This window comes from Poecile atricapillus, chromosome 11 (genome assembly GCF_030490865.1).
Source record: "Poecile atricapillus isolate bPoeAtr1 chromosome 11, bPoeAtr1.hap1, whole genome shotgun sequence".
Classification (NCBI taxonomy): domain Eukaryota; kingdom Metazoa; phylum Chordata; class Aves; order Passeriformes; family Paridae; genus Poecile; species Poecile atricapillus.
Genome location: NC_081259.1, coordinates 3,082,596 through 3,110,131, shown reverse-complemented (window position 1 = coordinate 3,110,131; position 27,536 = coordinate 3,082,596). Strand labels below are relative to the sequence as shown.

General features: G+C 44.0%; 2 protein-coding genes across 2 annotated transcripts in view; both read left to right on the top strand.

Annotated features, from left to right (window-relative positions):
• Positions 1-25,340, top strand: part of ALDH1A3 (aldehyde dehydrogenase 1 family member A3) — a 34,056-nt gene extending 8,716 nt beyond the window's left edge. Inside the window, exons 3-13 of the mRNA XM_058847113.1 lie at positions 300-440; positions 2,571-2,700; positions 3,916-3,977; positions 6,814-6,942; positions 9,299-9,412; positions 11,831-11,933; positions 12,898-13,082; positions 18,075-18,239; positions 19,782-19,939; positions 21,235-21,309; positions 22,665-25,340. Of these exons, the coding sequence (XP_058703096.1) occupies positions 300-440; positions 2,571-2,700; positions 3,916-3,977; positions 6,814-6,942; positions 9,299-9,412; positions 11,831-11,933; positions 12,898-13,082; positions 18,075-18,239; positions 19,782-19,939; positions 21,235-21,309; positions 22,665-22,737 (1,335 nt within the window). The 3' untranslated portion in view covers positions 22,738-25,340. The remainder of the gene's footprint in view (positions 1-299; positions 441-2,570; positions 2,701-3,915; positions 3,978-6,813; positions 6,943-9,298; positions 9,413-11,830; positions 11,934-12,897; positions 13,083-18,074; positions 18,240-19,781; positions 19,940-21,234; positions 21,310-22,664) is intronic.
• Positions 25,341-26,925: 1,585 nt separating this feature from the next.
• The window catches only part of LRRK1 (leucine rich repeat kinase 1), a 73,463-nt gene continuing 72,852 nt past the window's right edge, over positions 26,926-27,536 (top strand). The window contains exon 1 of the mRNA XM_058847114.1: positions 26,926-27,128. The gene's annotated coding sequence lies outside the window, so the exon portion shown is untranslated. The remainder of the gene's footprint in view (positions 27,129-27,536) is intronic.

Sequence of the window (27,536 nt, the reverse complement as noted above, 5' to 3'; positions counted from 1 at the left end):
CCTGTATTGGCAGGAACATGATTCTGGATTATTTTATAAACAAGTCAGTTACATTAAATTACCCTTGAAAGACCCAATTGGTATTCAGACCTCAAGGTTGTTTATGAGCCCAGGCCAAACCTAAAACATATTCCCGGCTTGAATTCAAATGCAGGAGTGAAATGAAAGTGGTTTTGTTGGACAACTTGGGTTTGGCCACCACAGCATCAACTTGGAAGCAGCCTGGGGGGGGGTGGTTCTGTGCCATTGTCCAGCTCCTTCCTTGTAACCTGAGGTTTTCTTGTGTTTGTGTTGTGTAGCCTGATGTGGATAATGCAGTGGAGGCAGCGAAGGCAGCATTCCAGAGGGGCTCTCCATGGAGACAGATGGATGCCCCAAGCAGAGGAAGACTCCTGCACAAACTGGCTGATCTCCTCGAGCGGGACAGAGTCATCCTGGCAGTGAGTACTGGGGGCAGTGATAAGCCAGCAACAGTTGGCTCATAACCCTGCTCCATCCCTCTGGTGTATCTCCATTCATGAAGGGCAAGAGTCCATACAGGAGTCATGGCTTTGTTCCTCTTTCTGCAGGATATTAGAGGTCTTAGAAGGCTCAGCTCTTTTACATAGTTGCCTTTTGTGGAACTTTAGCTAGTTATTGAAGTGATTAAATATATTAATACTTAAATTTTCAAAGCAGTATTTGTTGTTTTGCTTTAACAATCATTGATGTTTATAGCTGTCTCCCAGCTCTTATTAAAAAAAACCAAACACACCAAAACAACCAAATCACACCAAACCACCACAGCTGACTCATTCTTTATTACAAAAATGCAGGTGGCTTTGATTCTGTGCAAATTCCTTCCCTTAAAATGCGGGGCTGGAAAGAGCATCTTTCTCTTGCTGGATATCATCCAAAGTTTAAAATGTGTGTAAGTGGGAACTGCTTCTTTCCCTATTGAACATACTGGCTCAGGAAAACTTCTCTATAACTGTGAAGCTGTATTAACTTGGACTTTTGCACTGGAGAACTATTGCTAATGATTCCATGATCCTGTCCTGGAGGAGTCCTGCTGGTGCAGAACAAAGGGATAAGAACCTGAGCTAAAATGTGCTCAGCTGGTAGAAGCCTTTGGACTCTACAGGCCTTGTACATCTTTCCAAGTGACACCCACAGATCCTCAGCTTGGGGCTGCTGTCCCTCCACACCTAAGCTCTTGGGTCTGAGCACCTCTCCAGTTCAGTGCTGCACTTTTATCTTCAGGGAAAGGCATTGATGACATTCCATGCTGTTAGATGTGCAGGTAACTGAGCCAGTGTCCTGCTGAGGTCAGTGGGAACTGACACCCATGGGATGTGCTCAGAGCCTATATCTGTGTGATTATTTTGAGCTGGGCCTCTTTCCCCAACACAGTGTCTCTCAACCACATGACTGCTTTCAGTTTCAGCAGGGCAAAACCAAAACATTCAGTTCTGAAGACAGTTCTGGGCACCAAATAAGAGGGAGGAGAAAAAAATATATATATGTGTGAATAAACCCTATTAATTTTTTCTCACTTTTTGATGTGACTGGAGCACCCTCCTTTTCCTTTAACCAGAACAAACTTCAAGCTTTCTGCTGTCCTTCTGGTCTGGAAGGGCTTGTTTGGCATTGCTGTTTGCACTGCAGAAAACCAGCCCTGGCTGCCTTGGCTGTGTGCTAAGCAATGACTTATAAAAATCAGTTGTTTTAGCAGACATTCAGTGGATAACAATCCTCACCATTCCAAGGGGAATGTCTGTTTGAGTGCTGTTTGGACCCTAATGTCTGTGGAGGGTGACAGCGTATGACTTCATGTGTAAACAAAGATGTTTCAATCTACCAAGGGATAGTATTTCCTTTATGGATGTGCTGGCCATTTGCACCAATATTCCGTTTAATGACCTGAGCAGAGAACAAAGCATTCCCTGAGCTAATGTCCAGAACAGTGTGAAGGACACAGGCTCAGCCTGGACTTTGTTTAGAGCTGATCAGCACCAGTGCAGCAACTTCTGCCTTTCCCTGGGCTCAGCATAGATATGAGCCCAAAGGTTACTTTACCAGAACTCTGTAAAAAGTATGTTTATCATTGGGCAAAAGAGGCTTTTCAGAGGTCTGGTTTAGGCTTATGGAGTAGAGATATTAGATTATTTTTTTCTAATTGAAGGAAAGTAGCTCTGCCTGATTTTGGTGACACCATCTGGACTCCAGAACATCTGTGTTGGAAGGTCAGTTAGGATGAAGTCATGATGCTCACATTGTTTCTGACCAGTGCCCCAGACCCCAGCCTTGTATCCCACCCACACTCACCTTCTGGAGGCTTCTGGAAGGTGCTCTTTCAGCACAGCCCCTGAATAAAGCAACTCCTGTACACATCAGAGTTACTGTCTGCTTTCCCTTATTATTTATTATTTGTATTAATAAGCTCATTCTCTAAATATAAGAGGAGGGAAAAACATTCCATGTCTTCAGAACAAGGCAGAATAAAGCTGAGAAGAGGGTTTTTTAAGAGAGAGAAAACCCAAAATGTTGACTTGTCTGACAGTGCATGCAACTTGTTTTTTTTTTTTCAGACTCTAGAAACCATGGACACAGGAAAACCTTTTCTGCAGGCTTATTTCATTGACCTGGAAGGCTGTATAAAGACACTCCGGTATTATGCTGGATGGGCTGATAAAATTCAGGGCAGAACTATTCCAGTGGGTGAGTACCTTCAGACCCAGTTTTGGGATCCCAACCCAGAGCTGGGTTGGGATCAGGCTTGAGGTGGAGGGAGCTCAATGGAAAGGCTAGCTTCTGAAAACCTGCAAAAATAGCCTGCACTTCCTTTCTATCTCAGGATGCATTTTAAGCAGATGTTTCAATATTGAAACTAATAGGAGAATTTGGTTAATGCCTGGATAGATCTCTGGAAAATGTGTGGGCCTGTATGGTGCTTTTTTAACAGAGAAACTTTTGGTCAGAGCAGTCACAGAGACAGAACACTTTGGCCCAGGTATAGAAGTTCAAATATAGTTTTGGGGAGATCAAGTTAAGAAAATGGATGTCCTTGTGGCACAATGGGCAATACAATGTATTTTCAAATTTGGCCCTTTTTATCCTGCATGTGGGTGATCACTGAGGCTGTGTGAAGGACAGATACTGTAGACAGAAATTAGTCACCAGAGGAAGGACTCTGGAGGGCTGAGCTCGTTCAGTCTGTGCAGACAGCAAAGGGAGCCATGTCAGTCCTATAAACTGGGATTTGTCACCCTCATTCAGAGTGGTGTAAAGCTTCACTTGTCTGGACACTGCTTGTTTGTCCTGATTTGAAATCACTTAGAAAAAGCATCATTAGAAATGTTCTTGCTCTTGTCACATCTTCCCAATGAAACTAGGTGTTCAGCAAGAATGAATTTGAAAGGCAAATGTTCTTCCTGCTTTCTCTTTGAAAGGGTAACAGCAGTATTTTAAGGTGAAGTATTACTTTAATTCCAGAGTTTCATCTTTTTGTCATTTCTTTCCAGGAGCACAATTCCTGTTATACTGAACAGGATTCCTGTATAAAATGGGTCTCTCTCAGGGAGACAAGTGCTTTGTGTTCTTCAGTAGGGCACAATCTGAATGAAATTTGTTTGCTCTTCAGTGTGATAAAGTTATCCTCCCCTCAGCCTCAACACAGGGAATTTGCAGAGGGAACTGAACCCTGGTTTTAAAAGGTTCCTGTGTGACTGTGAGTGGTGTCTGAGTTTCAAGACCTGTAGTCAGATCTTCATCTGCCTGGGATGTTCCAAAGACAGGAGTCAGGTTGAACAGACACTGTGTTCTCTAACATGGGCTCAGTTCTGTCCCCAACCTTAGTGTGCAGTTGTCTCACACACTTTTTGCAAAAGTGAGGATTTTGACTATTTTGTCCTCTTTTACTCTCTTGTCTTGCAGATGAAAATTTTGTCTGTTTCACCCGGCACGAGCCGATGGGTGTCTGTGGAGCCATAACTCCAGTAAGTGACAGTGCTGGTGTCCTGCATATCCCATAGAACTGGAAATTCCATGTGCACTCCATCCTACCCTGCAGCCATTTGCTGCCTGCTTAAGCACAGCTGTTCTGCAGGGAACTCCCATCTCAGTGGCCTGATGTAGTTTTGTGTTTTACCCCCATGCCAATTGCTCTTGGCAACAGAAATGCTCTGCAGTGGAAGGGTGGGTCTCCTAATCAGATGCTCTGTTGCTCTCTGAGGCTGACACCAGTCATCAGAGACCAGTCAGAGCTCTGACTCTCACACTGCTGGGACAGCCATCTCATCATTAGGAGTGCTGGCTTTTTGCTGCCTCGTGCTGATGCATAGTTTTGAGTTTTAAATCATATCCATGATCAATTAATTACGTCTGGCTGTTCTCTGAGCTTTCTGGGATTAAATCTCACTGAATAGTTTTCTTTTCCTTGAGGTCTCATTCTCTGCTGAGAGGACAGTGTGGCTAGCTCTTGGAATGCCTCCAGTGTTAGCATGTGTTGCTTGCTTTGTTTCAACAGACAGCCAGGAAGACTTTACAGCTCATGGGAGACAGATTTTGTTCCTGTCTGGTTGTAAAATGCTTTGAATGTGATATTCTACAATTTGTGAGGCAAATGGTGCTGTGTCAAGATTCTCTGTTTGAATACAGCACCAAGTCTGCCAGAGCTTAAGAAGTGTTTGGACAATGCTCTCAAACCTGTGGTAGGAGTCTTGGTGCTGTCCTGTGTAGGTCCAGGAGTTGGAATTGGATGATCCCAGTGGATCCCTTCCATCCAGGATGTTCTATGTTTATATGGTTCTTGGATCAATAAGAGTTCATGGAGGATTTTGACTTTTGAGATAAGGTTAAAGACTGAAATAAATACATGTGGGACACTGAATTTGCTGGACCCTGGGAATACCAGGTTTGGACCAGATCCAAAGGTGTCTGGGGCAATTCTGCTTTTTCCTTCAGCAGGACTGAATTTATAACCCAGATGATACGACATGGATGGTCTCTTTGGCAGTATCAGGGTGAGGCAAAGTGGGAGGTTATCAAACATTTGTCTTGATGACTTCACAGCTTTTCTGGCTGAGCAAGCAATGTGACTGCTGGTGGGCAGAATTTATGACTTAAGATCAAAATCTCAGGTTCCTCACTCTGATCACCAGTTAAAAGGTATTTCCCTGTCACTCTCAGCCACCTTTGGCACTCAGAAGTGCTTTGGAAATTATCCCTTTAAAAGCCTACATGCAGGATGCTTTGGAAGGCCACTCTAGGGGACATAGTGGGACTTGTAAGACCTCTAGACCAGCAGTAAATACAACAAAGTATAGAACCAAATTTGACTTAAGTTCAACTTAAGACTTAACTTGTGTTTGTATAAAGAATGATTGGGGTCAACAAAACCACATCTGTCTTCAGTTTACTCAGAACAGATCTTCACTTTTTTCCCCAGTTTGATCTTGATAACACCTCCAGCCTGTGGGCTGTGTACTTGATAGAAAAAGATTCTGTCACTGTTCTGGGTATGATTTCCTAGAGCAATTAACAGTCCTCCTTTTTTCCTATGGCTTGACTATATTTAAAACAATGTCCTGAGCAAGAGAAGTTCTTAGGAATTTTAGCATATGGCTGATTTTTATCCCAAGGTGATATCATGAGGCAGCCCTGGAGTCCTTTACTGTTACTTTCACCAGTCACTCTGAAGCAGAAAGCTCCTAATGGGGCTATTTCATGCTCTGAAACTGTAGAAAAGTAGTGTAGGTGTAAATGGCTCAAGCTGCACAGTCAGACCTCCAAGAAAACTTAGGAGAAAAAGACAAATGGGCAAATTATGGGATGTGGCCATTGCAGATCACTGAAATGGAACAGGTCTGGGAAAAAGGGTGAAGTAAATTGAAGAATAACACTTGAGACTAAATTCTGCTTTGTCTCAGAGTTAGAATAGAACTCATGGCTCAAAAGCTACACTGCTAATTTATTTGTAAGTGTGAATTTGTGGATTCCTGACATACTTGGCTGCTTTGTTGATAGCTGAAGGCCCTTGGCTTGAGTCTTGACAAGAAGTCCCCTTGCTGTTGGCCTGCTTCCATCATCCCTGAAGCAGCATTAATTATTTTTAATGAAGAAATCCTTTCTGCTGCCAAATGACCTTTCTGAGATTCAGTGTGAGCTAGATTTTCCACTTCTTACTTAGATTCCAAGATCCCCAAATACACATGACCACGAAAGAGATTAGCACAGAGAAAACTGATGTGGACTGGCTCCTAATTCCAAATTAGAAAACTAATTGGAAAGGAACAATTTACAGTATGAAAGGAGTAGAAGGCCTCCCCTAGATTTCCATGACTGAACAACTCACTGCACTTTCCTAGTTATAAAACCAGAACTGAATGATATTATATAACTCAGAGCTACACAGCCAGTGCTTAACAGAGAAAAATTAGGTTTTCTTCAATGAGTAGTTGCATTCTGTAATTCCCCACATACAGATGCTGTACAGAAGTGATGCATCAGAAAACTGTCTCCAACACGGTTTCTGTGGAGAGCCAAAATCCTACACAAAATGTGATCAAACTCCTTTAAAGAATGAGGTCACATAATGCAGAGGGTTGTCCAACTTACAGGATTAGTGTGAGGACTGCCAGCAATATCAGGGATCTCAGGGGGAAATCAAGGAAGTTATATTCCTTAGTCCAAGCAAACACAGTATTATAAACAGACTCTTCTCTTTGTGGCTTTCCTCCCAGTTCCTTTCTTTCCTGAGCTGGGAAAAGGCTGTGTGGAAGTGAGTAGGTGACTGTGCCAGGCTGATCTGACCAGTGACTTGTGTTCTTGCAGTGGAACTTCCCCCTGCTGATGCTGGTTTGGAAGATGGCACCAGCTCTGTGCTGTGGAAACACTCTGGTCATTAAACCAGCTGAACAAACTCCGCTCACGTCGCTCTACATTGGCTCTCTGATCAAGGAGGTGAGGAAATCTGAACAGCCCCTCGAGGTTCTGTTCTCTTAAGGTCATAAGCAAGGCTGTATTTTGAATTGGTTCTCCAGATTTTTTAGGTTTTAAAGAGTCTGAGCATAACAAACAGACTTCCAGCTTTAATAGCCTCACAAAGGAGAGTGAGAACAGCCTCTGTCTTCAGTCTTTTTTTACAAAGGCCTTTGTGACTGGCTGGGAGGTGGTAAACATTACAAAACCTGTGCATTTTTCTCTTTTCTCAGGAAGCTGCAGAGAGAAAAAATGATGCTTTTCTTCCCCCACCTTGTCTTCCCCTCTCCCAAATGAGGGCAAGACAACAGCTCAGTTTTATTAGACAATGAGACAAAAAAGTGTGATTAGAGAGCAGTGTTATGTTTGTTGTTTTAAGTGGGATAATTCAACCAAGACAGAGTGCCCTGGGAAACAATTCCTTGTCATTTCTGTGGTTCATAGAACAATTTAGTTATGTCTGGCCTGTAAAGTCAACTGAAATAAAGGCAAGATGATAGGTTGGGATTTTTAAATGCTGGTTTAGGGCTTGTCAGTTAGGATCTTGTGTGCCAACAGATCTGTTAATTTTACAGAGAGGGTGGGAGGTGCACAGAACCTTCCAGCACTGTTCAGTACATCAGCTTCCTATAGCTATGGATGTGACTGACTGAGGAAAACTAAAGGAGTAATAGATGGACTTTTGCCTCTCAGCTGGAAGTCTGTTTGTTATGCTCAGTCAAATGATGATTTTGTTCTTTCTTGGCTTAGCCTGGGAGAAAATGGAAAGATATGTTGGTAATTGACACTTAGGGTTCTTCCATCAGGAAAGGAAGTGGAAAAATAATACCAGTTAAGTCTCCTACAGTTACTTGGCTTAATGAGATTACACAAGATGAGTGAGTGAGCACAAGGTGCAGTTGTCATGACTTCTAGTAAGCCCTGCCACACCACTGCTTTTTTAGACTCTGATATGCAGCTCCCCAAACACAGGCCTGGCATTCCCCCCAAAAGAACACCATTCAGTTCTGGTAAAATTATTTCTTTTCAGCTGAAATTCTAAGCTTGCTGTTTCTCACAGTTGTCTTTAAAGGCAGAAGTGCAATTAGAGCAGAATAACTCTATTTGAAGATGCTCCTTTCTCCACCCAAAATTAACTGAATTCTTTGCGGTTTTTCAGAAAAAATGAGGTAAAGTTTTTTGATTTTCATCTTTAAAAGGATATAGAAGATGTTACCACACGCACAAATCTATGTGTTACATTCAATGAAATAATTTCTGGCCAACCAAAATATTTTGGCTTTCATTTTTGCTGAAAAACTGAAAAAACTTCTTGGCTCAGAGTGTTCTGAACCAGTTTTTTGCTTCCTTGTGGCTTTGCTGCTGACTCTAAACACCATTTCTTGCACAGTTTGACACGCAGTATTTGCTTGAAAACTCATTAGCCAAGATGCAAACTCCATTAAATGCACTTTTGTCATTGTCACATCCATAGAAGAAATGAGACTGCCCTTCCAATTAAAGAAAAGAAAAAATGGGGGAAAAAAGTCTTATGAGGATAATTTTTTTGCAAGACAGTACATGAGCAATTGCTTCATTTTTTCTCTATTAAAAAGAAATGGCATTTATTGAGATTTTGTATTAGAGTCATAGGAAATGAAGCAAATGGTTATATTCTGCAATTTCATCATCAGGAATTGCAGGGAAAACAACCTTGTGCTATTGGTAGTAGGGGAAGGCTAGCTTAGAAGAGCAATAATTCTTCAAACTCTTGTTTCAGGAAGTAAAACCAAACCAGTCAGTCCCTCAGTTCTCCTTGCACTAGAATTTCACCTGAAGTTTTGCCATTTGTCTGTTTTGGCAAAATTAGTAGTTGGCTAATCTATGTTGTAAATGTGGTGGAAACTTGCATAAGTCTTGTTACCATCTGCTTTTGTACTCCTGTTTTATTAGCCCCATCATCTAGTGAGGTTTTACTGACTTCTTAATCCCCCTGGTCCCTGAAGAACCACAAATGTCAACCTTTGTTCAAAACAAACTTTCATTCATTTACCCCTTGGCTGCAGCTGCACTGCAGTAGCTGGAGGCCAAGTTTGGCCGAAAGACTCACTCTCTTTTGACTTGAAACTGGGACTTCTCCAAGAATTCTTACTGAAACTTGGCATTTCCTAAGCATGGCTGTTAGCTTCACCCACATCTACTCCAGCTGGTAGCATGCAGCCATTTTACTGGAAAGTCTGGAAAACAGGGATGTGTCTGGTAAGAGCTCAGAGGACTATAGTACAACTAATCCAGGCTTCCTGAGAAATGAGCTGTGCTCTCAAATTCTCTACAGAGCTGGTTTTAATCTCTGTTTCAGGTGGGTTTCCCTCCAGGTGTGGTGAACATCGTGCCAGGCTATGGCCCCACAGCTGGAGCTGCAATTTCTACCCATGACAGCATTGATAAAATTGCTTTTACTGGATCAACCAAGGTAGGTGATGGATTTCTCCAAGATGTCTGCTGTTTTCTCTTTGCATTCTCTTGTAAACTGTCATCCATACAAGACTAGACCTATGAAAGGTCAGTGATTTCTGTATAACCAACTCTTCTTCCATCACATTCCATGTGACAGGGTTTCTCAGAAGTGTTTGGTGTCTGTCTAATTCAGATCCTTGTGCTTGTAATAATCCCAAATCTCTGAAAGCTGGGTTTTGCCAAACCACCACATTTCTGTAAGAACTTAGGTGCTCTGACATAAGGCGAGGCAGTCTACAGGGCAGGCTGGCAGTGACTTAATATCATGTCATTGACCCGATGGAGCTTCTGGGCATGTTTGCCTGCCAGTCCTGCCCTGCAACTGGAAAACATGTCAGTCAGAGCCCTGAACAATTCTTTCTTGGCTTTAGTTACCTCTGAGGAGCTAGGACTTAAATAAAAGCATGGCTTCATGCCCAAAGGCCTTCTTTGCTGACGTGGAGGGGATTAACATTTGAGCTTCATTCTGAGACCTGCACAGTAAAGCACCTTCTATTTAGTTTTTTTTTTCCTGTAAATAGATGTGTCTGGCTTGTTTATGAGAAGGGTGACCACAAGAACCCTGCACTATCAATCACCTACAGCCATCCTCTTCCATGCCTACATAGGAAAAGTGTATATGGCTTGGCCAAGACCATGGAATTGAGCACAGCTGAGACATACAAACAAATCTGACTGCAGTAATCACTGCTGAAAATTCTCAAACAAAAGCTTGCTTAGAAAAGTGAACACTTTTCCACTGACTGCTTTAGATGTTTCTTGCAGTAGATCTGCACCTCCAGAATGCAGGCAGCGTCCAAAGAATGGAAATGCTTATAACCAGTGGGGGCAGCTGAAGGAAATTCAGTCTCTTACTTCTTTGAGGAACACTATTCTTGCTGAGCATTTGCTGGATTCATCCATTCTTATGTCTGCCCTCGTAATTGCAGAGTGTGATGTGAATGTATAATGATGACAAATTACCTTGATAGGTGTTCTAGGTCGGGAAAGGTAACTCCAAACACTCAAAAGCTGCAGCGTTTACCAACACTACCATCTAGTGGCTTTGTGTACATCCTGTGCTTATCCCATAGGAAAAGGTGTGCTAAGCCTCTGTTTCTGTACAGGGATCATGGGAACAAACAGAACACAGAATAAGGTATAAGTTCACAGCGAGCTTTTATTTTCTTGATAGCTGGTCTAATCTTGGAGTTTACTTAGTTACATGCTTCTCTCCAAATCCTAGATCAGAAACTTTTAGCCCACATGAGACATTAGCTGTGTGAAAACAATAGAGCTTATAGACTCATCCAGCCCACATGGATCTGTTTGGGTTTTTAATGAAAAAGGAGTATCCAGTGGATTAGTGGCAGAAGGAAAATCTCAGCTGCTGGAGCCTGTAGGCAAAAAACTCCTGTAGACACTGCTTGTCTCCTAATCCATGGGTGTGCAGGAAACACCAAGGGAGACAGATCCTTTCCTAATGCATGTGTAATTTAGAAGTGTTTTCTTCCCCCTCCACCCATCTGTGAGTTCAGCTGCATCTTTGCAGCATTTTGCAGCACAGTGCTACTGTTTCTGAGCCAGGAAGTGAAGTTAATTCAAAATATATTTTGACTTCATTATTAAACCCCAGCTTAGGCTCAGTGCCAGCTTGGAATTACTGATCCTCCAAAAACTCCGTGAGAATTTTCCCATATAGATCTCTTCTCTTAGGTTTATTAACTTGCTTCTCTTTGGCCAGCCAGCCTGCAGTAATGCCTCTTGCAAAGCTAGGATGCATCACTTATTTCTGCTGTCTCTAGACCTAAGCTCTGAGTGACTAGAGGTGATCTCTCTTAAGTTCAGGAGTCATGCTCGAGTAACAAAGGCAAACCATGAGAAATGCAGACCTGTGATTGCCAGCCAGGCTTTCCTTCCTCACAGTTCCACTCCAGGGCAAAAGTAGTTTTAGTCAGAAATAAAGGTAAGATTTCCATGTGCAAAGGTAAGATACAAGAAAACAGCTGTAATATGAGCAAATTCAAATATTACATCACTCTTAAGAAATTAACCTGCCCTAACAACTAAAGGTCCCTCCCAAATAGTTTTAATTCATACTGTTTCTAACAAAATTAGATTACTGAATTCTGAAAGCAGAGTAAATCCTTCCCTTCAGGATACAGGTGTAGCTCTCTCACACAGCCTGTTCTTTCAGACTTGCCTAAACCAATTCTTAATTCTGGGGCTGGTTTTGACCCAACACATCACAGCAGTAGGAAACTCAAACCATTTCAGGCTGCTCTCCCTGACCTCTACCTGCTTCAGTTGCCACCCAGGCTCTTCCACCCTTGTTGGAATCACACTCAAGATTTTTAGGGGAACAACTCATCTCCTCTTTATCTCACTGATACAGGTTGGAAAACTGATCAAAGAAGCTGCTTCTAAGAGCAACCTCAAAAGGGTGACGTTAGAGCTGGGAGGGAAAAACCCCTGCATTGTGTGTGCAGATGCAGACTGTGAGTATGGGCTGCTGGGTGTGTTTGCTCTAAGAGGATTGAGGGTGCTGGGGTTTGTGTGTCTCTGCTGTCCTCTGGCAGCTCACAGGGCTAGTGTTTCAACCCCAAAGGCTGGAGGAAGCATCTGTCCAAGGGCAGGATATAGTTCTGCATTCCTGAAGCTCTTCCCCAGCATGGGCATCATTCCCAGGGCCCATGTTGCCTTCCCTGGGGATGGCTGGAGTTGTAGTTAAATCTTGCACTTGTGTGTTTGCTGTTTGTGGGCTTTCTCTTTGGCTGGCAGTTCTGCAGAGCCTGAGCCAAGCACTGAGGAAAAGAGTTTTCTGCAAAGCAGCCCTTCTGCAGGAATTCTTGTGACAGGGGAATTTTGTAGGACCTGATCTAATCCAGCCTTCACCTCTATCCTGGTGGTCTGCAGGGCTCATTTTGTGTGTTTCATTGCAATTTTGTTACATCACTCAGACCTCTGAGTGATGTGACCTCTGACCACCAAAATGGTTGGAAAATCCTATTTGGCTTCAGGAAAATCTTTTCCAGTCCTGCACAGCACAGGCTGAAAATCAGAGGTATTTGTGCCAGCTGCTAATAGTGAACATTGCAAGGAGCTGGCATGCTGCTTTCTGAACAGTCACAAATGAAACTTGTCTTTAAGAACCAGTGCATGGTATTGAGAATTCCCACAGCAAGGAAAACTGGTCACTGCCTTCAGTGAGTCCTTGTGAGGAATGTATCAGGAACTATGGCCAAGTAGACCTCAAGACAAGAGACGGGAAAGGAGATGGATACAATAAAAGATCTGGTTTGGGGGCACTGGGGCCCTGTGAGTGCCTTCTATGGGTGTGGACCATGGTCAGCATTTTTTAAGGAGGTTTTCCAAAGAGAAAGGAAAACAAGAAGTCTGGAAACCCTGGAATGCTGGAACTGTTCATGTGGTAACACTTTTCCCTCCTGGGTCATCTTGCAGTGGACTTGGCAGTGGAATGTGCCCACCAAGGCGTGTTCTTCAACCAGGGGCAGTGCTGCACGGCTGCCTCCCGCGTCTTCGTGGAGGAGCAGATCTACCCTGAGTTTGTCAAGCGCAGCGTGGAGTTTGCCAAGAAGAGACTGGTTGGAGACCCCTTTGATGCCAGAACTGAACAAGGGCCCCAGGTAACTGTGTGTCTGAGAGCAGTTGTTGTTTGGTTTTTGGTTGTGGTTTTGTTTAATTTTCCTTGTGTAAATATTATCCTTACGGATGCGGTCCCAGCAGAAGTGCCGAGGGGTGAGTAATGTATCGTGGCTTTATTTTTTCTCTCTATTTTAAATATCAATTAATCACAACTGTTGAAATGTTATGTTGTAATTTTTTAAAAAAACACAAATGTATTTAATTGTGTTCTTATCCAGCTTTATGGAAGGGCCTGTCTCCCTGGTACAGTAACACAAAGCATGTTGCAGTGAGCCATAGCTCTGTGCTGAAGAGTGCAGCTAAATGGCTATTCAGCTCCTTTGGCTGTGTGGGTGATGACAAGTAGTTAGAGCCCAGAGACTCCTGAGTCCTCACTTTCCCTCTCCTCCTCTGCTGCCTTTCTGATCCTTTGGAGAAGTTTCAGCTGAATTAGGAGGAAGAAACATGCCAAACTGCTGTCAGAACCAGCCTCCTCAATACTTCCAGAGCCTACCTCTTAGTTTTTCCTTTTGAGGCAATCTGAGTTGTGCTGGAGAGCTCTGGGGGAAGATGATCCTTAGGTCAGATCTTCTAACAGGCCCACTGCTTGGTACCAAAAATAAAGCAAGGCTCCCAGAAACCTATAGCCAAGGCCTCTTTTTCTCAGTGCTGCACTGTGGGTTTATCTTCCTTGATGCTGTCTGTGTAGGATCCCTCAGAGAAGGGGTGGCTCTGAGGACATCTGCCTCTCCTTATCTGGATCTGAATCTGCACATGATTGATGTGTGGCAAAACCTCATTTCTTGCCCTCATGCATGGGGAATAAGATGATGTACATCCCCTCCTCATGCTGAGGCTGCATCTAGCCCTGTAACTTGCCTAGGGATTTCAAACTGCTCAGGACTCTTAGGAAAAGAATCCCATGCTGAGACTTGCTCCAGCAGAGATGAGCTAACCCTCAAACACTGATTTCATGAGAACAGCTCCTGAATCTATTCAGCTGTGAGTTTTAAAGGGTAAAACACCCTGCAGTGATTGGAGCATGTTGAACTGGGCTTGTTTAGTGCTTGTTTAGTGTTCATCAGTATTCTTAGCTCTTGCCAGGCTGTCAGAGCACTTCCAGGATGCACCATAGCCCAGCTCCATCCTCTGGGATCACTGATGTGGCTTAAGGCAGACCCTTTGCATACATTAATTACCCCCTGTAATTAAGGCCAACAGCAAGTTGGAATAGCACTGTCTGGTCAGATTTTAACTGTGGCCCATCTGTCCTTTTTTCCTGCTCTGGCTTACCTGTTGTAGGAGAGAGAGCACACCCACACACACCTGAACTTGTGTATGCAGCTGTCAAAGCCAGGATGGGAAGGTGTTGAGGGAGTGGGAGGAAACTGTAAATCCCAAAACTTTTATGTGGTTGCCAGTTCAAAGGAACAACCTCTTCCTCTGCAGTTTGGTTCCTCACTCTCTGGAGCCTATGTTGTGGGCACATACAGAAACTTAAGCAGAGGAGAGAAATGATGCAGTGTCACAAGGACTTAAAAATACCTCCGAAAGTAGCAAAAATTTGTGCCTGTCCACAAGTTACTCTTCAAATGTGGAGCTTCCAGATAATTTCTTCCTCCCTGTTCCTGAAGTAACATGCTTGGCTGTGAAGTTTATTTCATCTTGAACTGAGGGGTAAGACAAGAATTACCAGGAAAAATAATTTGTCTTCTTAATCTCTCCTCATCAGATATTTTGGACCCAGCCTGTTGCTTTCATTCTCCTTTGGTGTGAGTCAGGGTGAGCATATACAACAGCATTACAACAGTGATCCCCATTGTGAGATGGTCACTGGCTTAGAAGCCAACAGGGGGAAGGGGTTGAAGCCAACCTTCAGGCTGACAGTGGTTGTAGCTCATGATCTCTCTGGTCCTGCATCAGCTGTAGGTGATAACCCTGTTCCACAGGAACTTGAAGTTGACATAAGCTAGTCCTGGAAAAGTGGTCCCATGTGCAGTTGTTTGTTCCTACATTGCTGGGAACTGGCTGATTCAGGTCTAATCCAGCCTTTTTGGAAGTGAGGAAGAAAAGTTTTACACCGGGCAGTCCCCTGATGTGGATCACTGTTCACTGGCATGGATGCTCATGGCATGGCAGAGGGGAAAAGACTGTGTCAGCTGCAGTATTGGGTTATGCTGATATAAACTGTACTGCTGTGATTAAAATTAGGTCAACTTTAAACAGCATTAAATTTAGACAGAAATGAAGCATGCTTCTGATGAGACTTCTCCAAAACTCACATGTGTCTGGCAGTGCTGACTGGCTGGAATTCAAAGGACACCACAAGAAACCTGAGGGGTGATCAGGACTGTTTGAGCAGAGTGCCAACCTCAAATGCAGACCAAGGGCAGTTTTGAACTTTGAATTCCTGGGAGCTGTATCACAGGAAGCAATAAAATAAATCTGCACAGATGGCAAACTGGTTAACAGTGCATTATACAGCTGTGAACAGCAAACTGCATTAGATGAGACTGACATCCTGGGGCACTAGAACAGGGATTAGATTAGAACAAGACTAGAGTAGTTTTGTTATTTTAGAACTCTAAATACTGGAATTTGTGGACTGCAAGACCTAGTCTACAGAAATAAAACTAGCACTAATTGTGGCACTTGTTAGCCAGTAATTATTCAGCCCAAAACTTATAATTTGATTTATAAGATGGTGAATATTTTCCTTATACTGTAGACATGCACTTTAGGCTTAAAGTGTGAAAATTAAACATTTAAGTAGAAAGGGTTGTGTCCAACAGCCTGTTGGACCCAGTTGTGGTCTATTTTGTAGGATTACAAGTACTAGGTTTACACATGGGAAAAATTCTCCTTGTGGTCTTGACTGAAATGAAGCAAGAGATGAAGATTTGGGGGTTCCCAGATTTTCAGTATTGCAGTGATCCTTAGAAGCTCCCTTCTCTATTGAATTAGATGAACAAATAGTAGAATTTGCTTTACCAGATCATGTGTTTTTAATAGAATTCAATGCTTGAACCATAAATAATAGTGGAGTAGGGGACAGAATTTAAACAAGCCTTGCAAGCTCTAGTTACAATGACAAACAGTTCCACCCTTGCATGTCATTTTTACAAATGTTTTCTTTCCCCAGTGTCTTTTCATCTAACTGTAGTTTGCCTTGCAACAAGTTACAGCTGTATAAATATCCTTGTTTTGTTTTCTGTGATGTGAAGTGGATGGACTGGATTGGTCTGGATCACAGACATGCCAGCATGGAAAGCACTTGCAGATATTTTCAAATTATTTACACTTGGCAACTAAGCAACCAGACAAATAGACAATGTGTATGACACCTGCCAAACTTAGTGTGACACTGTATCCTCCAGGAGGGCACACATTTCCTTGGGCAGTAGCATGAATTGTGTCTTTGGGTAGCACCTTAACACATGAGAGAACACAAGCACTTAAAACATGCTGCCCACAGTGCGTGTGCTACACACACATCTGTTTGCCTGGAGATGTGCTGGGCTCTGTTTCCACTGTGTACCAGAAGTACCCCAAGGACACCCTCCTGCAGCTTTGATATTTGTCTAAAAGCATGAAAACTTGGATTGTGTGTGGCCAGGATTAACTAGGGACAGGATATAGTCTGTAATCTGGAGGAGTCAAGTGTGGAACACTCTGTGTAAACAGTCCCAACTGGCAACTGGCCCTGCTGAAATAAAACCAGATGCCTAGGGAGGGGGATTGAGCCAGAATAAGCATCTGGAGATACCTGGCAATCAGAATAACTCCCCAGGCTTCCAGGACACCTTGTACCAGTGGGTGGAGTCTTTTCTTTAATCACCTCAATAAATTTTTTGAGCTTTTCGTTGAGTTTTTATTTTTAAAAACATCTCTGCAACTTTTTTACCATCTCCAGCATGCTGTCATGAGGAGTTTCCTCTCTTAATTCCACATCATGTCAAGAGCCAGGTGTGTTTGTTTGAAACCTGCAGTTCTGCAGCCCACTGCTGTGCACGTGGAGCATGGAAGAAGGATCAGCAGTGGTTGGAAGTGCTGTGGGCTTCTGTACCTCTTGCCAGCACAGGACACACTCTGCTTGTGGAGTACATGATGTGTCCTTTAAGTCCTGGTGCAGCTGTGCAGCTTCAGGGTCCTGTCACTGGACTGGCCTTTCTCCACCCCTACAGAAATCTCTTGTTAAAGGCTGACAGCAACACTCACTATTTGAGATTGCTCCGTATTTAGGAGGAGGAGGTAGTTAAAAGTGAAGATATGGCTCCCAGTGCAGAGAAGAAAAATGCAGGACTATACCAGTCTCTAAGAACTGTGAAAAATGATTCTGATTTTAAAAAACAAGGCTTTGCTGCAGCAGTTGTTGTGAAGTCACCCCCACCAACTGGGCCTATATTTGAGGCTGTTCATGTAGTTTGCACTGTGGAAGGAGATGGAGGCAGAGCTCTCTGGGTTCTTCCAGCTGGGGACAGAGAGCTGTAGGTGAAGCTGCACACTGCAGCAAAATTGATTTAATAACTCTTTTTTCCAGGGCCTCCCTCTCCTGTACTGATTCTGTTGCTGGTCAGATCCCTTATGAGCTTTCTAGTCCATCTCAGGCTGTTCTCATACTGCTACTGAGATAAACCAATGCTTGGAAAAGGCCAGCAAATCCCAGAGCTCGAGTGAGGGGAGCTGTGGGAGCAGATATCCAGGACAGGGAGGAATGAAAAGTGGGGAGAACCCTCCATGTGGCAGCCAACTATTAGATTGGATGAAACTGTCACGTGTCACCTCACCTTCTGTTTTCTGTGGCTCAGAGCTATGCCCATGTCCTGTCTTTCTCCCTGTTCATTGCCTGGCTGCCACATCCTAAACTGAGCTGTAAACTGACCCAGTTTGACAGTGCCCTGCAAACATGCCTCTGGGCCACATTCCATGACTCCTTCTGGAACCATGATAATAAAGGTGTTGCTGTTTGTTTCTTTTCCTTTTGTGTCTGACAGATTGACCAAAAACAGTTTGATAAAATCCTGGAGCTGATAGAAAGTGGGAAGAAAGAAGGGGCTAAACTGGAGTGTGGAGGTCTTGCCATTGAAGACAGAGGCCTGTTTATAAAACCCACAGTGTTTTCAGAGGTCACTGACAACATGAGAATTGCCAAAGAAGAGGTATAGTACAATTGCCTAGAAAAATGCTGCTTCAGAATCAGAGATCGTGGTGAGGGAGGGGGTTCTGTCTGAATCCTTAATTTTAAATATAAATAACTGATTAAAAATAACTGATGCTATGGAGGATGAAGCAATTATTTACCAGTAATTGCCAGTGACAATGGACAGTGTAATGTGTGTTCTTGCTCTACTGCTTTGTACAGAAGGGGTTGCTTTACTGCAGAAAGGTGGGAAAAGAATTCTGGGACCTGATGCTGGTAGTGAGCAAAGCAGGAGCCACTGAAGTTCTCTGAAGCAGACTTAGCATCTGAAACAATCCCAGATTCCATTCTCATGGCAAAATCCCCTGAGACTGACTATTTCTTTCCTATATGAAAACATGGTAAAAGCCAGCAAAGTGCAGATCTAATACTCTGGCTTTCATTATTTATATGCAGAAATGTTGAACAAGCTGCATGTGATTAGATCCTGTGATATTCCTTTGAAATAGAACTTAATCTACTTTTCATCATGTTCCCTAATGGAAAATAAGTAGTTGCCAAAGTCTAACTGGCATTTGTAGTTTATAGTTTAGCCTAGTGCTTTTTATGGGCCTGCTTGCTGTTCACTCCTGGCACGATGTTTAAATGTCTCAGATCTGCCATAGAATCTCTAAGGAACCTGGGAAAGATATCAGTCAGGGCATGAGTTACATGCTAAAAATAGAGAGAAAAAGAGCTGAAAAATCCCATGACAGACCTTTTCTTAATGAACTGACTCCAAATCCCAAGCCATGATTCACAAAGCTTATCCAGTTCCATTCATTGGCAGTTTTGTTGCAAATGCATGTTCATCCTTTGCCTGGGATTGAGGCTCCATGTAAGAGCCTGGATATCCCAAAACAAAGACATGTAGAAACCCTTGTATGAGCTTAAAAGTGGCCCAGATGAATCTGTATCTCACATTCAATGGGCTTTGTTGTGCTGTGAGAGCCTGCAGACCAAGAAAGGGCTCCACCTTTGATACTGTACCCGATGAGACTCTATCCCAAAATTTGGGAAGCCGTCTGTATTACTGTTGCCTCTGCTGACAACCTGGGAAGCCAAGTTTGTGGTCAAACACAGATGTAGCTAATGCACTGCATGCAAATAAAATGCATACAGTGACAAAAACAGGGTTAATACCAAGGAAGAAAACTTGCAGTCCTTGAAATAAATTAATTGTTACTTGAGTACGCTCAGCTTCAGAGTTCAAAAGGAGAGTTGTAAATGGAGTGAGGATGAATCATTTGTAACTTGTCCAGATCTAACTCTGCTCATTTTGATTGCTACAGATGATCCATTACTTGTTGGATCTTAACATTTATTAACTACTACAGCACATCACAATGCTTCCTTTGAAGTTTAATTAGTAGTTTTTAAGATGCTCTATCAATGACCCCTAGAACGCTAAGATATAAGATTCTAAATATATTATACAAACAGAGCATCTGATTCTGATTACTTCAAAATTACCATGATTAGTAGATGCTTTCCTGCACTAAAGTTTAATTGATATGTGCAGATTTTTGGGCCAGTTCAGCCAATTATGAAGTTCAAGAGTATAGAAGAAGTGATAAGAAGAGCCAACAGCACCGAGTACGGACTCACAGCCACGGTGTTCACCAAGAACCTGGACAGAGCCTTAACCCTGGCTTCAGCTCTGCAGTCAGGAACAGTCTGGTGAGCAGGCTGGGAACAGACAGTGGCCTGGGGCTTTGTTTCCTGGGAGGGGAGAGGGATTTAGGACTTGCAATCATGTTAGTAAGATAATAAGGTTGCTCATAAGGTTGTGGACTCCACTCCTGTATGTGCTGTTCATTTAAGAGTTGAACTTCATGATCCTTGTGGGTCCCCCCAGCTCAGAATATCTGTGATTCTCTAAAAGCTGGAGGTAAGATGTATTAGTAGCCTGCCTAGTTCTTGATGTTCTGCTCAGAAGCAACATCCATTCCTCAAAATAAAGTGGTGAGGCCCAGACAGCATGTTGAGAACTAGATTGTTTTTTCCTTCAGTCTAGGTATTTCTTTGTTGGGGTTGTAGTAAGTATGACAACAAAGGGTGCCTTCCAAAACCCTGTATGTAGGAAAAAGCAATTCTCGTGACCTTTAGCCAGCACCAGATGGGATTTTGCTGCACAAACTAGTATGGACAGTAGATGGCAACACACCACTGTCACAAAGAAAAGCAGCTTTTTTTTTTGCAAACAAAATTTCTTATATTAGAATGGTTTTGAAGATGGAATCCTGATTTTTTTTCCCACTCAAGACAGGAAGTTGATCTTGTGTCTGATCCTGATGCAAAGGATTAATTTCAAGAGTTGGCACCAAAATAATCAGCCTCAAATATTTACATAAAAATGGGATGTTGGGCTTTGAAGGAAACATGTACTGAACACACATGGAGATGCACACCTACAGCAAAAGCCATACCTGTGCTGTATGACCTTCACTCATTTGATCTTACTGAGATGCTGGGGAAGTGTCTGCATCAGCTTTTTCTACCAACTATCTATAGAAATGGGCCCAGTGCTTTTATTTTACTGTGACACAGTTGTCTGATACAGTCCAAATGTTTTCTCTACCTGGAAGGGGATGCTAGGGCCTCATTGTGAGTGTTTAGACAGCTTTCTGAGTAAACATGTTCATTTCAGAATGTGCTTAATAAATTAGGGAATAGCTTGGATTATTTATTTAAATCATGACTCTGAATATGACATAAATTCTAGCTCAAGCATGAATGCCTTTGCCATTAGAGGACATGAAGTGAGATGTAGGTCAGACTGAGAACTACTCAGATGTTTTCTGTTTCTGCAGCAAAAGAAGATTTTATTGCAAAAATCTGATTACTCAAGTGACTGAATTGTATGAAAGAGAAAATGGGGAGATTTCAGCCTTTTATTGTATTGTTGCTGTTGTCATCATCTTGCTTTTCCTTGGTATTGAATTGTCTTTTTAAAATTGATGTTTTTATTATAGGATCAACTGTCACAATGCGCTCTATGCTCAGGCTCCTTTTGGTGGCTTTAAAATGTCAGGCAATGGCAGAGAACTGTAAGTTTTGCTCAATATTTTGTTTCTGTGTGGGTGGTGAATGCAATAACATTTGTGACTGTGAAAACACTGTTGAATTTGCTTTTAAAGTTTAAGCAGGCTTGCAGTATGCTCCATAGGGAGGTGCTAAGCCAGTAGAGCGTGGATGTAAAGCACTCCTTTAGGAGCACCTTCATCTGCTTTATAAGCTTTTAATAGCTCCAGGTCAGTCAAGTCCACTTGGAAGCACTTTTCCATACTAGTTAGATTTTTAAATGAAGGGAGAAGTAAGGCACCATGGCTGGGGACACTGGTGTCCACCCCAAAGCTGCTCCATCTTTCCATGGTAGTGTCTGTGTCTCTCTTGGCTGCTGTATCATTGCTCCTTGTTCAAGTGGGAAGGAATGATCTCCCAAATCATTTTACATCCCCCCCTTCCAAGGTTGCTGCTAAATTACAGAAGAACCCTCTGTCCCTCTTCCCCAGCCTGGTCCGTTACACTGGGACTCCCACACACTTCTGCTCTTAGTAGTTACTAAAGCTGAAATTTTTAAGCCAAGGTCACCCCATGAGTTAGACACAGAGCTGAGACATCGTCTTAAATCTTAATTCTTGTATAGGAGACAGGTTTTCTTAGACCATTCAGCAGACTTCTCAGAGGAATCTAACAGACCTTTTCTTTCACAAGCCAGATTTAATCCCAGAAACCATTTCCAGTAACTGTTCTGGTACATCTGCTGCTCTGAGACATTCAGGTGCCTCATTTGCTAAGCACAGCAAATAAATGAATCCTCAGATGGGACATAGATATGTATTGAGACCTTATGGTTTGCTTTGCCTGACTGCCTGGCTAATTAAAGGATGTCAGAAGTTTCTCATGGGAAAGGCATGGGAACAGAGCCAGGTACCACCAACCAGGACATAATGCAGTGGTGGGCTCTCTCATCAGTATGCATTTCTAGAGCTACTGTGCCCTCCTGATGATATGGTATCTTGTAGATAGACGCTTTCTTTTGGTGAAAAAAGTAACTTTAATTGCTGTCTAATCAACAATAACTGTGTGTACATGGCTGTCTCTTATATGGCTTCTCACAGCAGCACTCAGTTTGCACTAAGCAGAGTCAAAAGTGTCATCTTGTGGGTAACAGTGACCAAAGCATTCTGTGTTTCTTTCACAACAGGATGTAATTTTATGTACGTATGTCCATGTACTTGGTGGTTATTAGAAGTGGTGGGACAAGTGGATAGCTGGTGTAAATTGTTCAGATCTGGTTTTAATGACCTGATGTCAAAAATGCACGTGTACAACTCTCTCAGGGAAATACACATTAACAGTCAACAACTGTTTGTCCCTTTCCTCCTCTTTTCTTTTGCAGTGGGGAATATGCTTTGGCAGAATACACCGAAGTGAAAACAGTCACCATTAAACTCTCCCAGAAGAGTCCATGAAAACAGGAGGCCTAAAATGCTGACACTCTGAATGTGACACATGGGGGACGTGTTCAGAGCAAGGGGGAGGGGAGGGGTGGGAAGGAAAATGGAAACACCTGTCTTTATTCCTCTAGAAACACTGAATCTACTGGACTCCATTTTGCTGACTGGCTCTTCAAAAACTGATTCACTGACCCTACTGGCAGTACACACTTGTACTCTACAAGTCCCTGGCTGTACATCTGCCTGCTCCCTGTGACTCAGATGCTGGTCAGTCACAGTGTTGGCAGGACATCTGCTTCCAAACTGTACCCCTGAAGGATGTGGACATCACTGGCATGTTAGAGAGACTGCTGGTACCACCAAAGGTACTGGCAAATACCTTCAGAGGCACTTGGGTTTCCCTTGGCAGAGATGGACTCGAGTGGTAAGGGTTAGAACAACTTGACTGGAGTTGGTGGAGTTTGTGTGAAGATTGCAGCTGGAGTTTGGAATGGGAGTGCAAGCTTTCATGGAAGGATCTGTAAGGAAGTTCTCTTTGAAAGAGCTATCATGGTCTCTCTAAAGATATGTGCATTCTCCATCCTGGTGATATTCTAGCCCTGAATGAGATTTGTGGGAGTTTCCTAGAGGACTCCTTTGGGGCCAGTATGTCACCCAACAGAGCCAGACTTTCAAGTGTCCTTGGAACCTGATGTTTGGGTGTGCACACACTACACATGCTGCAAATGCAAGTTCCTGACTTGCTGACCCTTCTGGCTCCCAGTGAGTCCCAGTTGTATCTCAAACCTTCACTACAGCACTTTTCTCAAGAGGATTTTGCACTGCACTTACCGTGGTGACATCGAGTTGGATGCTGAGCATGTAGCATGGTAGATATCCCACAGAAAACACCCCATACCAGTCCTGATCTGGGGGAGGGAGCAGAAGAGCTGCAGGAAACTATCCTACACTCTCTTTCTCTGCAACTTTCAGGCTTTTTGAACATCTCTTTGCTTTTTGAGCCAAGACTATTACTATGAGAGTAAAACTTACAAGCTCTTCACACTGCTTCTTTATCCTATATGAATGTAGCTTAAAATACATTCCTGGAAGTGCAGTGTGAGAAGGCAGGGGCTCCCAAGCACACCTTGAGTGCTAAAGAGGAGGGTGTACAAGCCAGTTACCATGGAATAAGCTGTGGCTGGACTTCAGTCTGTCAGCAGCTTCTCAGCCATTGTCCCTGTGTGTGCTGTCATCTCGTGGCCAGCACAGAGTAGCTGATCCTTCCCTGAGAAAACTGCCTTGGGTTGTCCCTTGCTCACAGCTGTCCATGGAGTGGCTGTCACATGTTCATGTCTTATCACCTCCTGCAGTAACTTCTTTGCATGCCCAGACATTATTAGGAGATTAATTATTATGAGATTAATGACAAGCCACAGGTTATCTTCAGTTCCTGGGTTCACTGCTTTCCCTCCTCCTCTTCCCCTGACTCTGCTGGAGAACCCTGACAAAGGCACAGCCATGTCTGCAGGAGCTGTGAGTGTGCAGGAGTTAGTGGTGACAGCTTGTTAGGAAGTTCAGTGATCCCTCTGGGATTGTCCTCTGAGAACAAACCCAGCCGAGTTCCTTATGGCTTATCAGCAGATCTCCAGGGAGCACTGATAAGGATTGCTGCTCCAGATGTCAGAGCTTGAAGCAGAAATGCAGGTCTAACCTCTCTTCTCTGCTGCAAGCCAGGATTTACCCAGTACCTTCCTTTGCTCACAGATAGGCTCAGACAGCAACAAATTCTGTTGCATGAGTGGAGCTTTTTTTGGAGGAGGAAGGAAGGTGGGTGGCGATAAGTAAGGAAAGAAGTTTGCATGACCCTAAACTTCCTTATTAGTTGGTGAATGTTGAAATTGCACTTCAGCATCACTTCACTTCTGACATGACATACCTCCAACAGTATAAGCAGGAGCCTGTCCTCCCACAGGGTGTGAGGCAGGTAAATCTCCCCAGCCAGTGATGAAAATGTCCTCCCTTCCCCATGAAAGGCTAAATGGGATCATTGTAAATAAGCTTCTATTTTTGTAAGACACTTAAGAGTGCAAACATCTTCTCAGACAAACATTTTACTCTTGCCCCCCTGAGGGTTTCCTTGGGCTGCAGCCAGACAACAGGGAGGTGAGGCAAACAGTAAAAGGCTGGCTATTTTGATATATCTGTATTTTCGATAAACAGTGGTGAAAACTGAAATAATCTGAAATTCTTTAAATCTTACTCCTCTGGCTTTATATATATGATATATATTTCACTATTTTCCCCTTATCAAGTTTTTAAAAAGTCAATGTATCTCTTATTGTATAAATCAGGGTTTGACTCTACACACTGAATTTTCTAAGTTATATAACACTAGACACTAACTTTAAAATAACCCCTTAGAGGGTATATATATTCCTCCATTGCACAGTAAGGCTTTCATATGAGTACTAGTTGTTTTTTTAAAAGAAAAGAACTATATTTATAAATTAGGATACAGTTAATCTAATGTATTTTTATAGCTAAAGGTACATGAAAATGTTATGTTTAAACCTCATGTATATATTTAGACTATGGATATCTTTTTTTGTAATAGTTCTTGTTCTTAATAAATGTTTAACTTTGTGAAACAGTTGTATCTGAGGAGTTAGTAGCTCAGTGGGGAACTGAGGGAATCTGCACAAATTATTGCAATTTGGGAAGAATTAGCCAATTTTAAGAGTAAAGTGCTAAGTGTGGTCAGTGTTCTGCACATAAAAGCTTGAGTTGTGCCATTTAGTGTAAGCAGAGGGAGGAGGGCAGAGCTGCAGCTGGCAGGGGCAAGCACAAAGTTGGATGGATCCTCTTTTCCTTCTGAGGTGAGCCTCAAAATGAAATGTTTCAAGACACCGTGGCTTCTGCAGCCAGATGGGGCTTCCTGCCTTGCTCTGAGACACATCCACCACCAGCGTGGCCCTGCTAAATGTATTCCCAGCCCAGTTTTATTTCTCATCAGATAGATACAGAGCAAGAACTTTCCATTGTCTTTTAACTCTCTTCCCATTGATGTGTGAGAAATTCTTATCAGCTCCTTACACAGGCCAAACCAAACTCCTTGAATTTTCCACTCGCTGACAGCATCACTCAGGAGCTTTCAGACTCCAGAAAAGGGATGGCTGGAGATACAAAGGCATTACTGTGAGTGACATAATCAATGGAGACATAGGGAAGAGTGGGATGAGATTTGGGGAGGGAAAATTTAGCTTGAATATGTGGATAAATTATTGCCAGAGGAAATTAGAGGCTTTATCATAATAAAGGTAAAAGAGTTATTTTAGGGTGTTTTCAAATATTGTGCTAAAAATGGTGTGAGAAAGGTCTGGGTAAGAGCTGGACTGTGAGGAATAAAAGGGAGAGCAGGCCAGGTAAGAAGTGGAAAGGTGCTGAAAACAGGTAACACTGCTTTTTAGGCGTGTTAAAAGTCAGAAAACAATAGTATTGGTATGTTCTTGCTCTCTACCTATGGATGCAGATTGATGGGAACATGAACGCAGGGAAAAGCACCGGTGAGCACCTATCTGTGTCTCCACAATCATCCAAAGAACCCCCAAGCAGCTCTCAGGCTGCCACAGCCATTCTGTGAATGCACATCCACCCTCAAGTGACCATCAGTGACCCATTGCTAGGTACTGGCCAGGGTAAAAGAGATCCTCTGTGTTTAATTTACAGAACGACTACGAACAGCAAAGCAAAAGGCACGCAGAAATGGGTTTTTTCTTAGTTAGTCTGACGGGTGGGACAAATGGGGCAATCGCTGGCTTGTCCGAGGCTCCTGGAGAGGAATGGGTCAGTCTGGGGAAGGGCTGCGCACACCAACATCTGACTCCTTCCGAAGAGAGGGGGCAACCTCGCTCTGCTCTTCCAACGAGGACCAAACTCGCCGCGATCGGGGGGGGAAGAAGCAACTTTCAAAGTCCGAGCTGTGCTGGCGCTGCCGCGGTAAGGCCGGGCCGTGCCGGGACGATGGGCAGCGCTGCGGGACGCGTCCTGCTCCAGCCACAGCCACTCCCAGGCTGGCTTTTCCTAAAAAAACTCAAATCCTCGGAGCCTAAGGGGCTGCCCGGGTGCGGGCGGGTGTGTGGGTCGGGTCTGGGGAAGGAGCTCCATCCTCCGCCTCCGGGCCAGCCCTTCCCACAGGGGCAGGCTAGAGGCCGGCCCGGGGGACTCGCCCTTGGCCGCGGCGCTGGGCCGGGGGCCGCAGGAGGAGCCGCTGTCCCGCTCCCTTGGCTGCCGAGCTCCCTCCGCCTCCCGGGCCGCCGAGCGAGGCGTGCGGGCGGCGCCGGACGAGGAGGAGGAGGAGGAGGAGGAGGAGGTGGAGGAGGAGGTGGCGGCGGCAGCGCCGGGAGCGCCGGCCTGGGACGCAGGAGGTACCGTGGCTTTGCTGCCAGAGCAGTCGGTGTGGGGGGCTGCCGGGGCGTTTCAGGTGGAAAGGAGGGGGAAAACGCGTTTGTTTTTAAAGAAAATGAAAGTCCGGAGGGAACTTTGTGGGCGCAGCGCGGCCGCCCCGCCCGGCGGGGACGGAGAGCAGCGGGACTCGCTCTGAGGGGACGCCCCACCCCGGCAGCTGGAAAGCGTCTGGAAAAGCTTGCGAGACCCCCCAAAACGGGCTGTAGCGCCTGTTTGTGTCCCCCCAGCCGGCAGCCGAGGTGTGGGAGAAGGGCATGGCTGGGTGCTCGCTGCTCACCCGGGGAGGAAGGATGGGCTGGGCTTCGGCCCCAGGCTCGCCCTCACCCCCGCCCTGACATCGGGCAGCAGAACCCCTGAGCCTCTCAGAT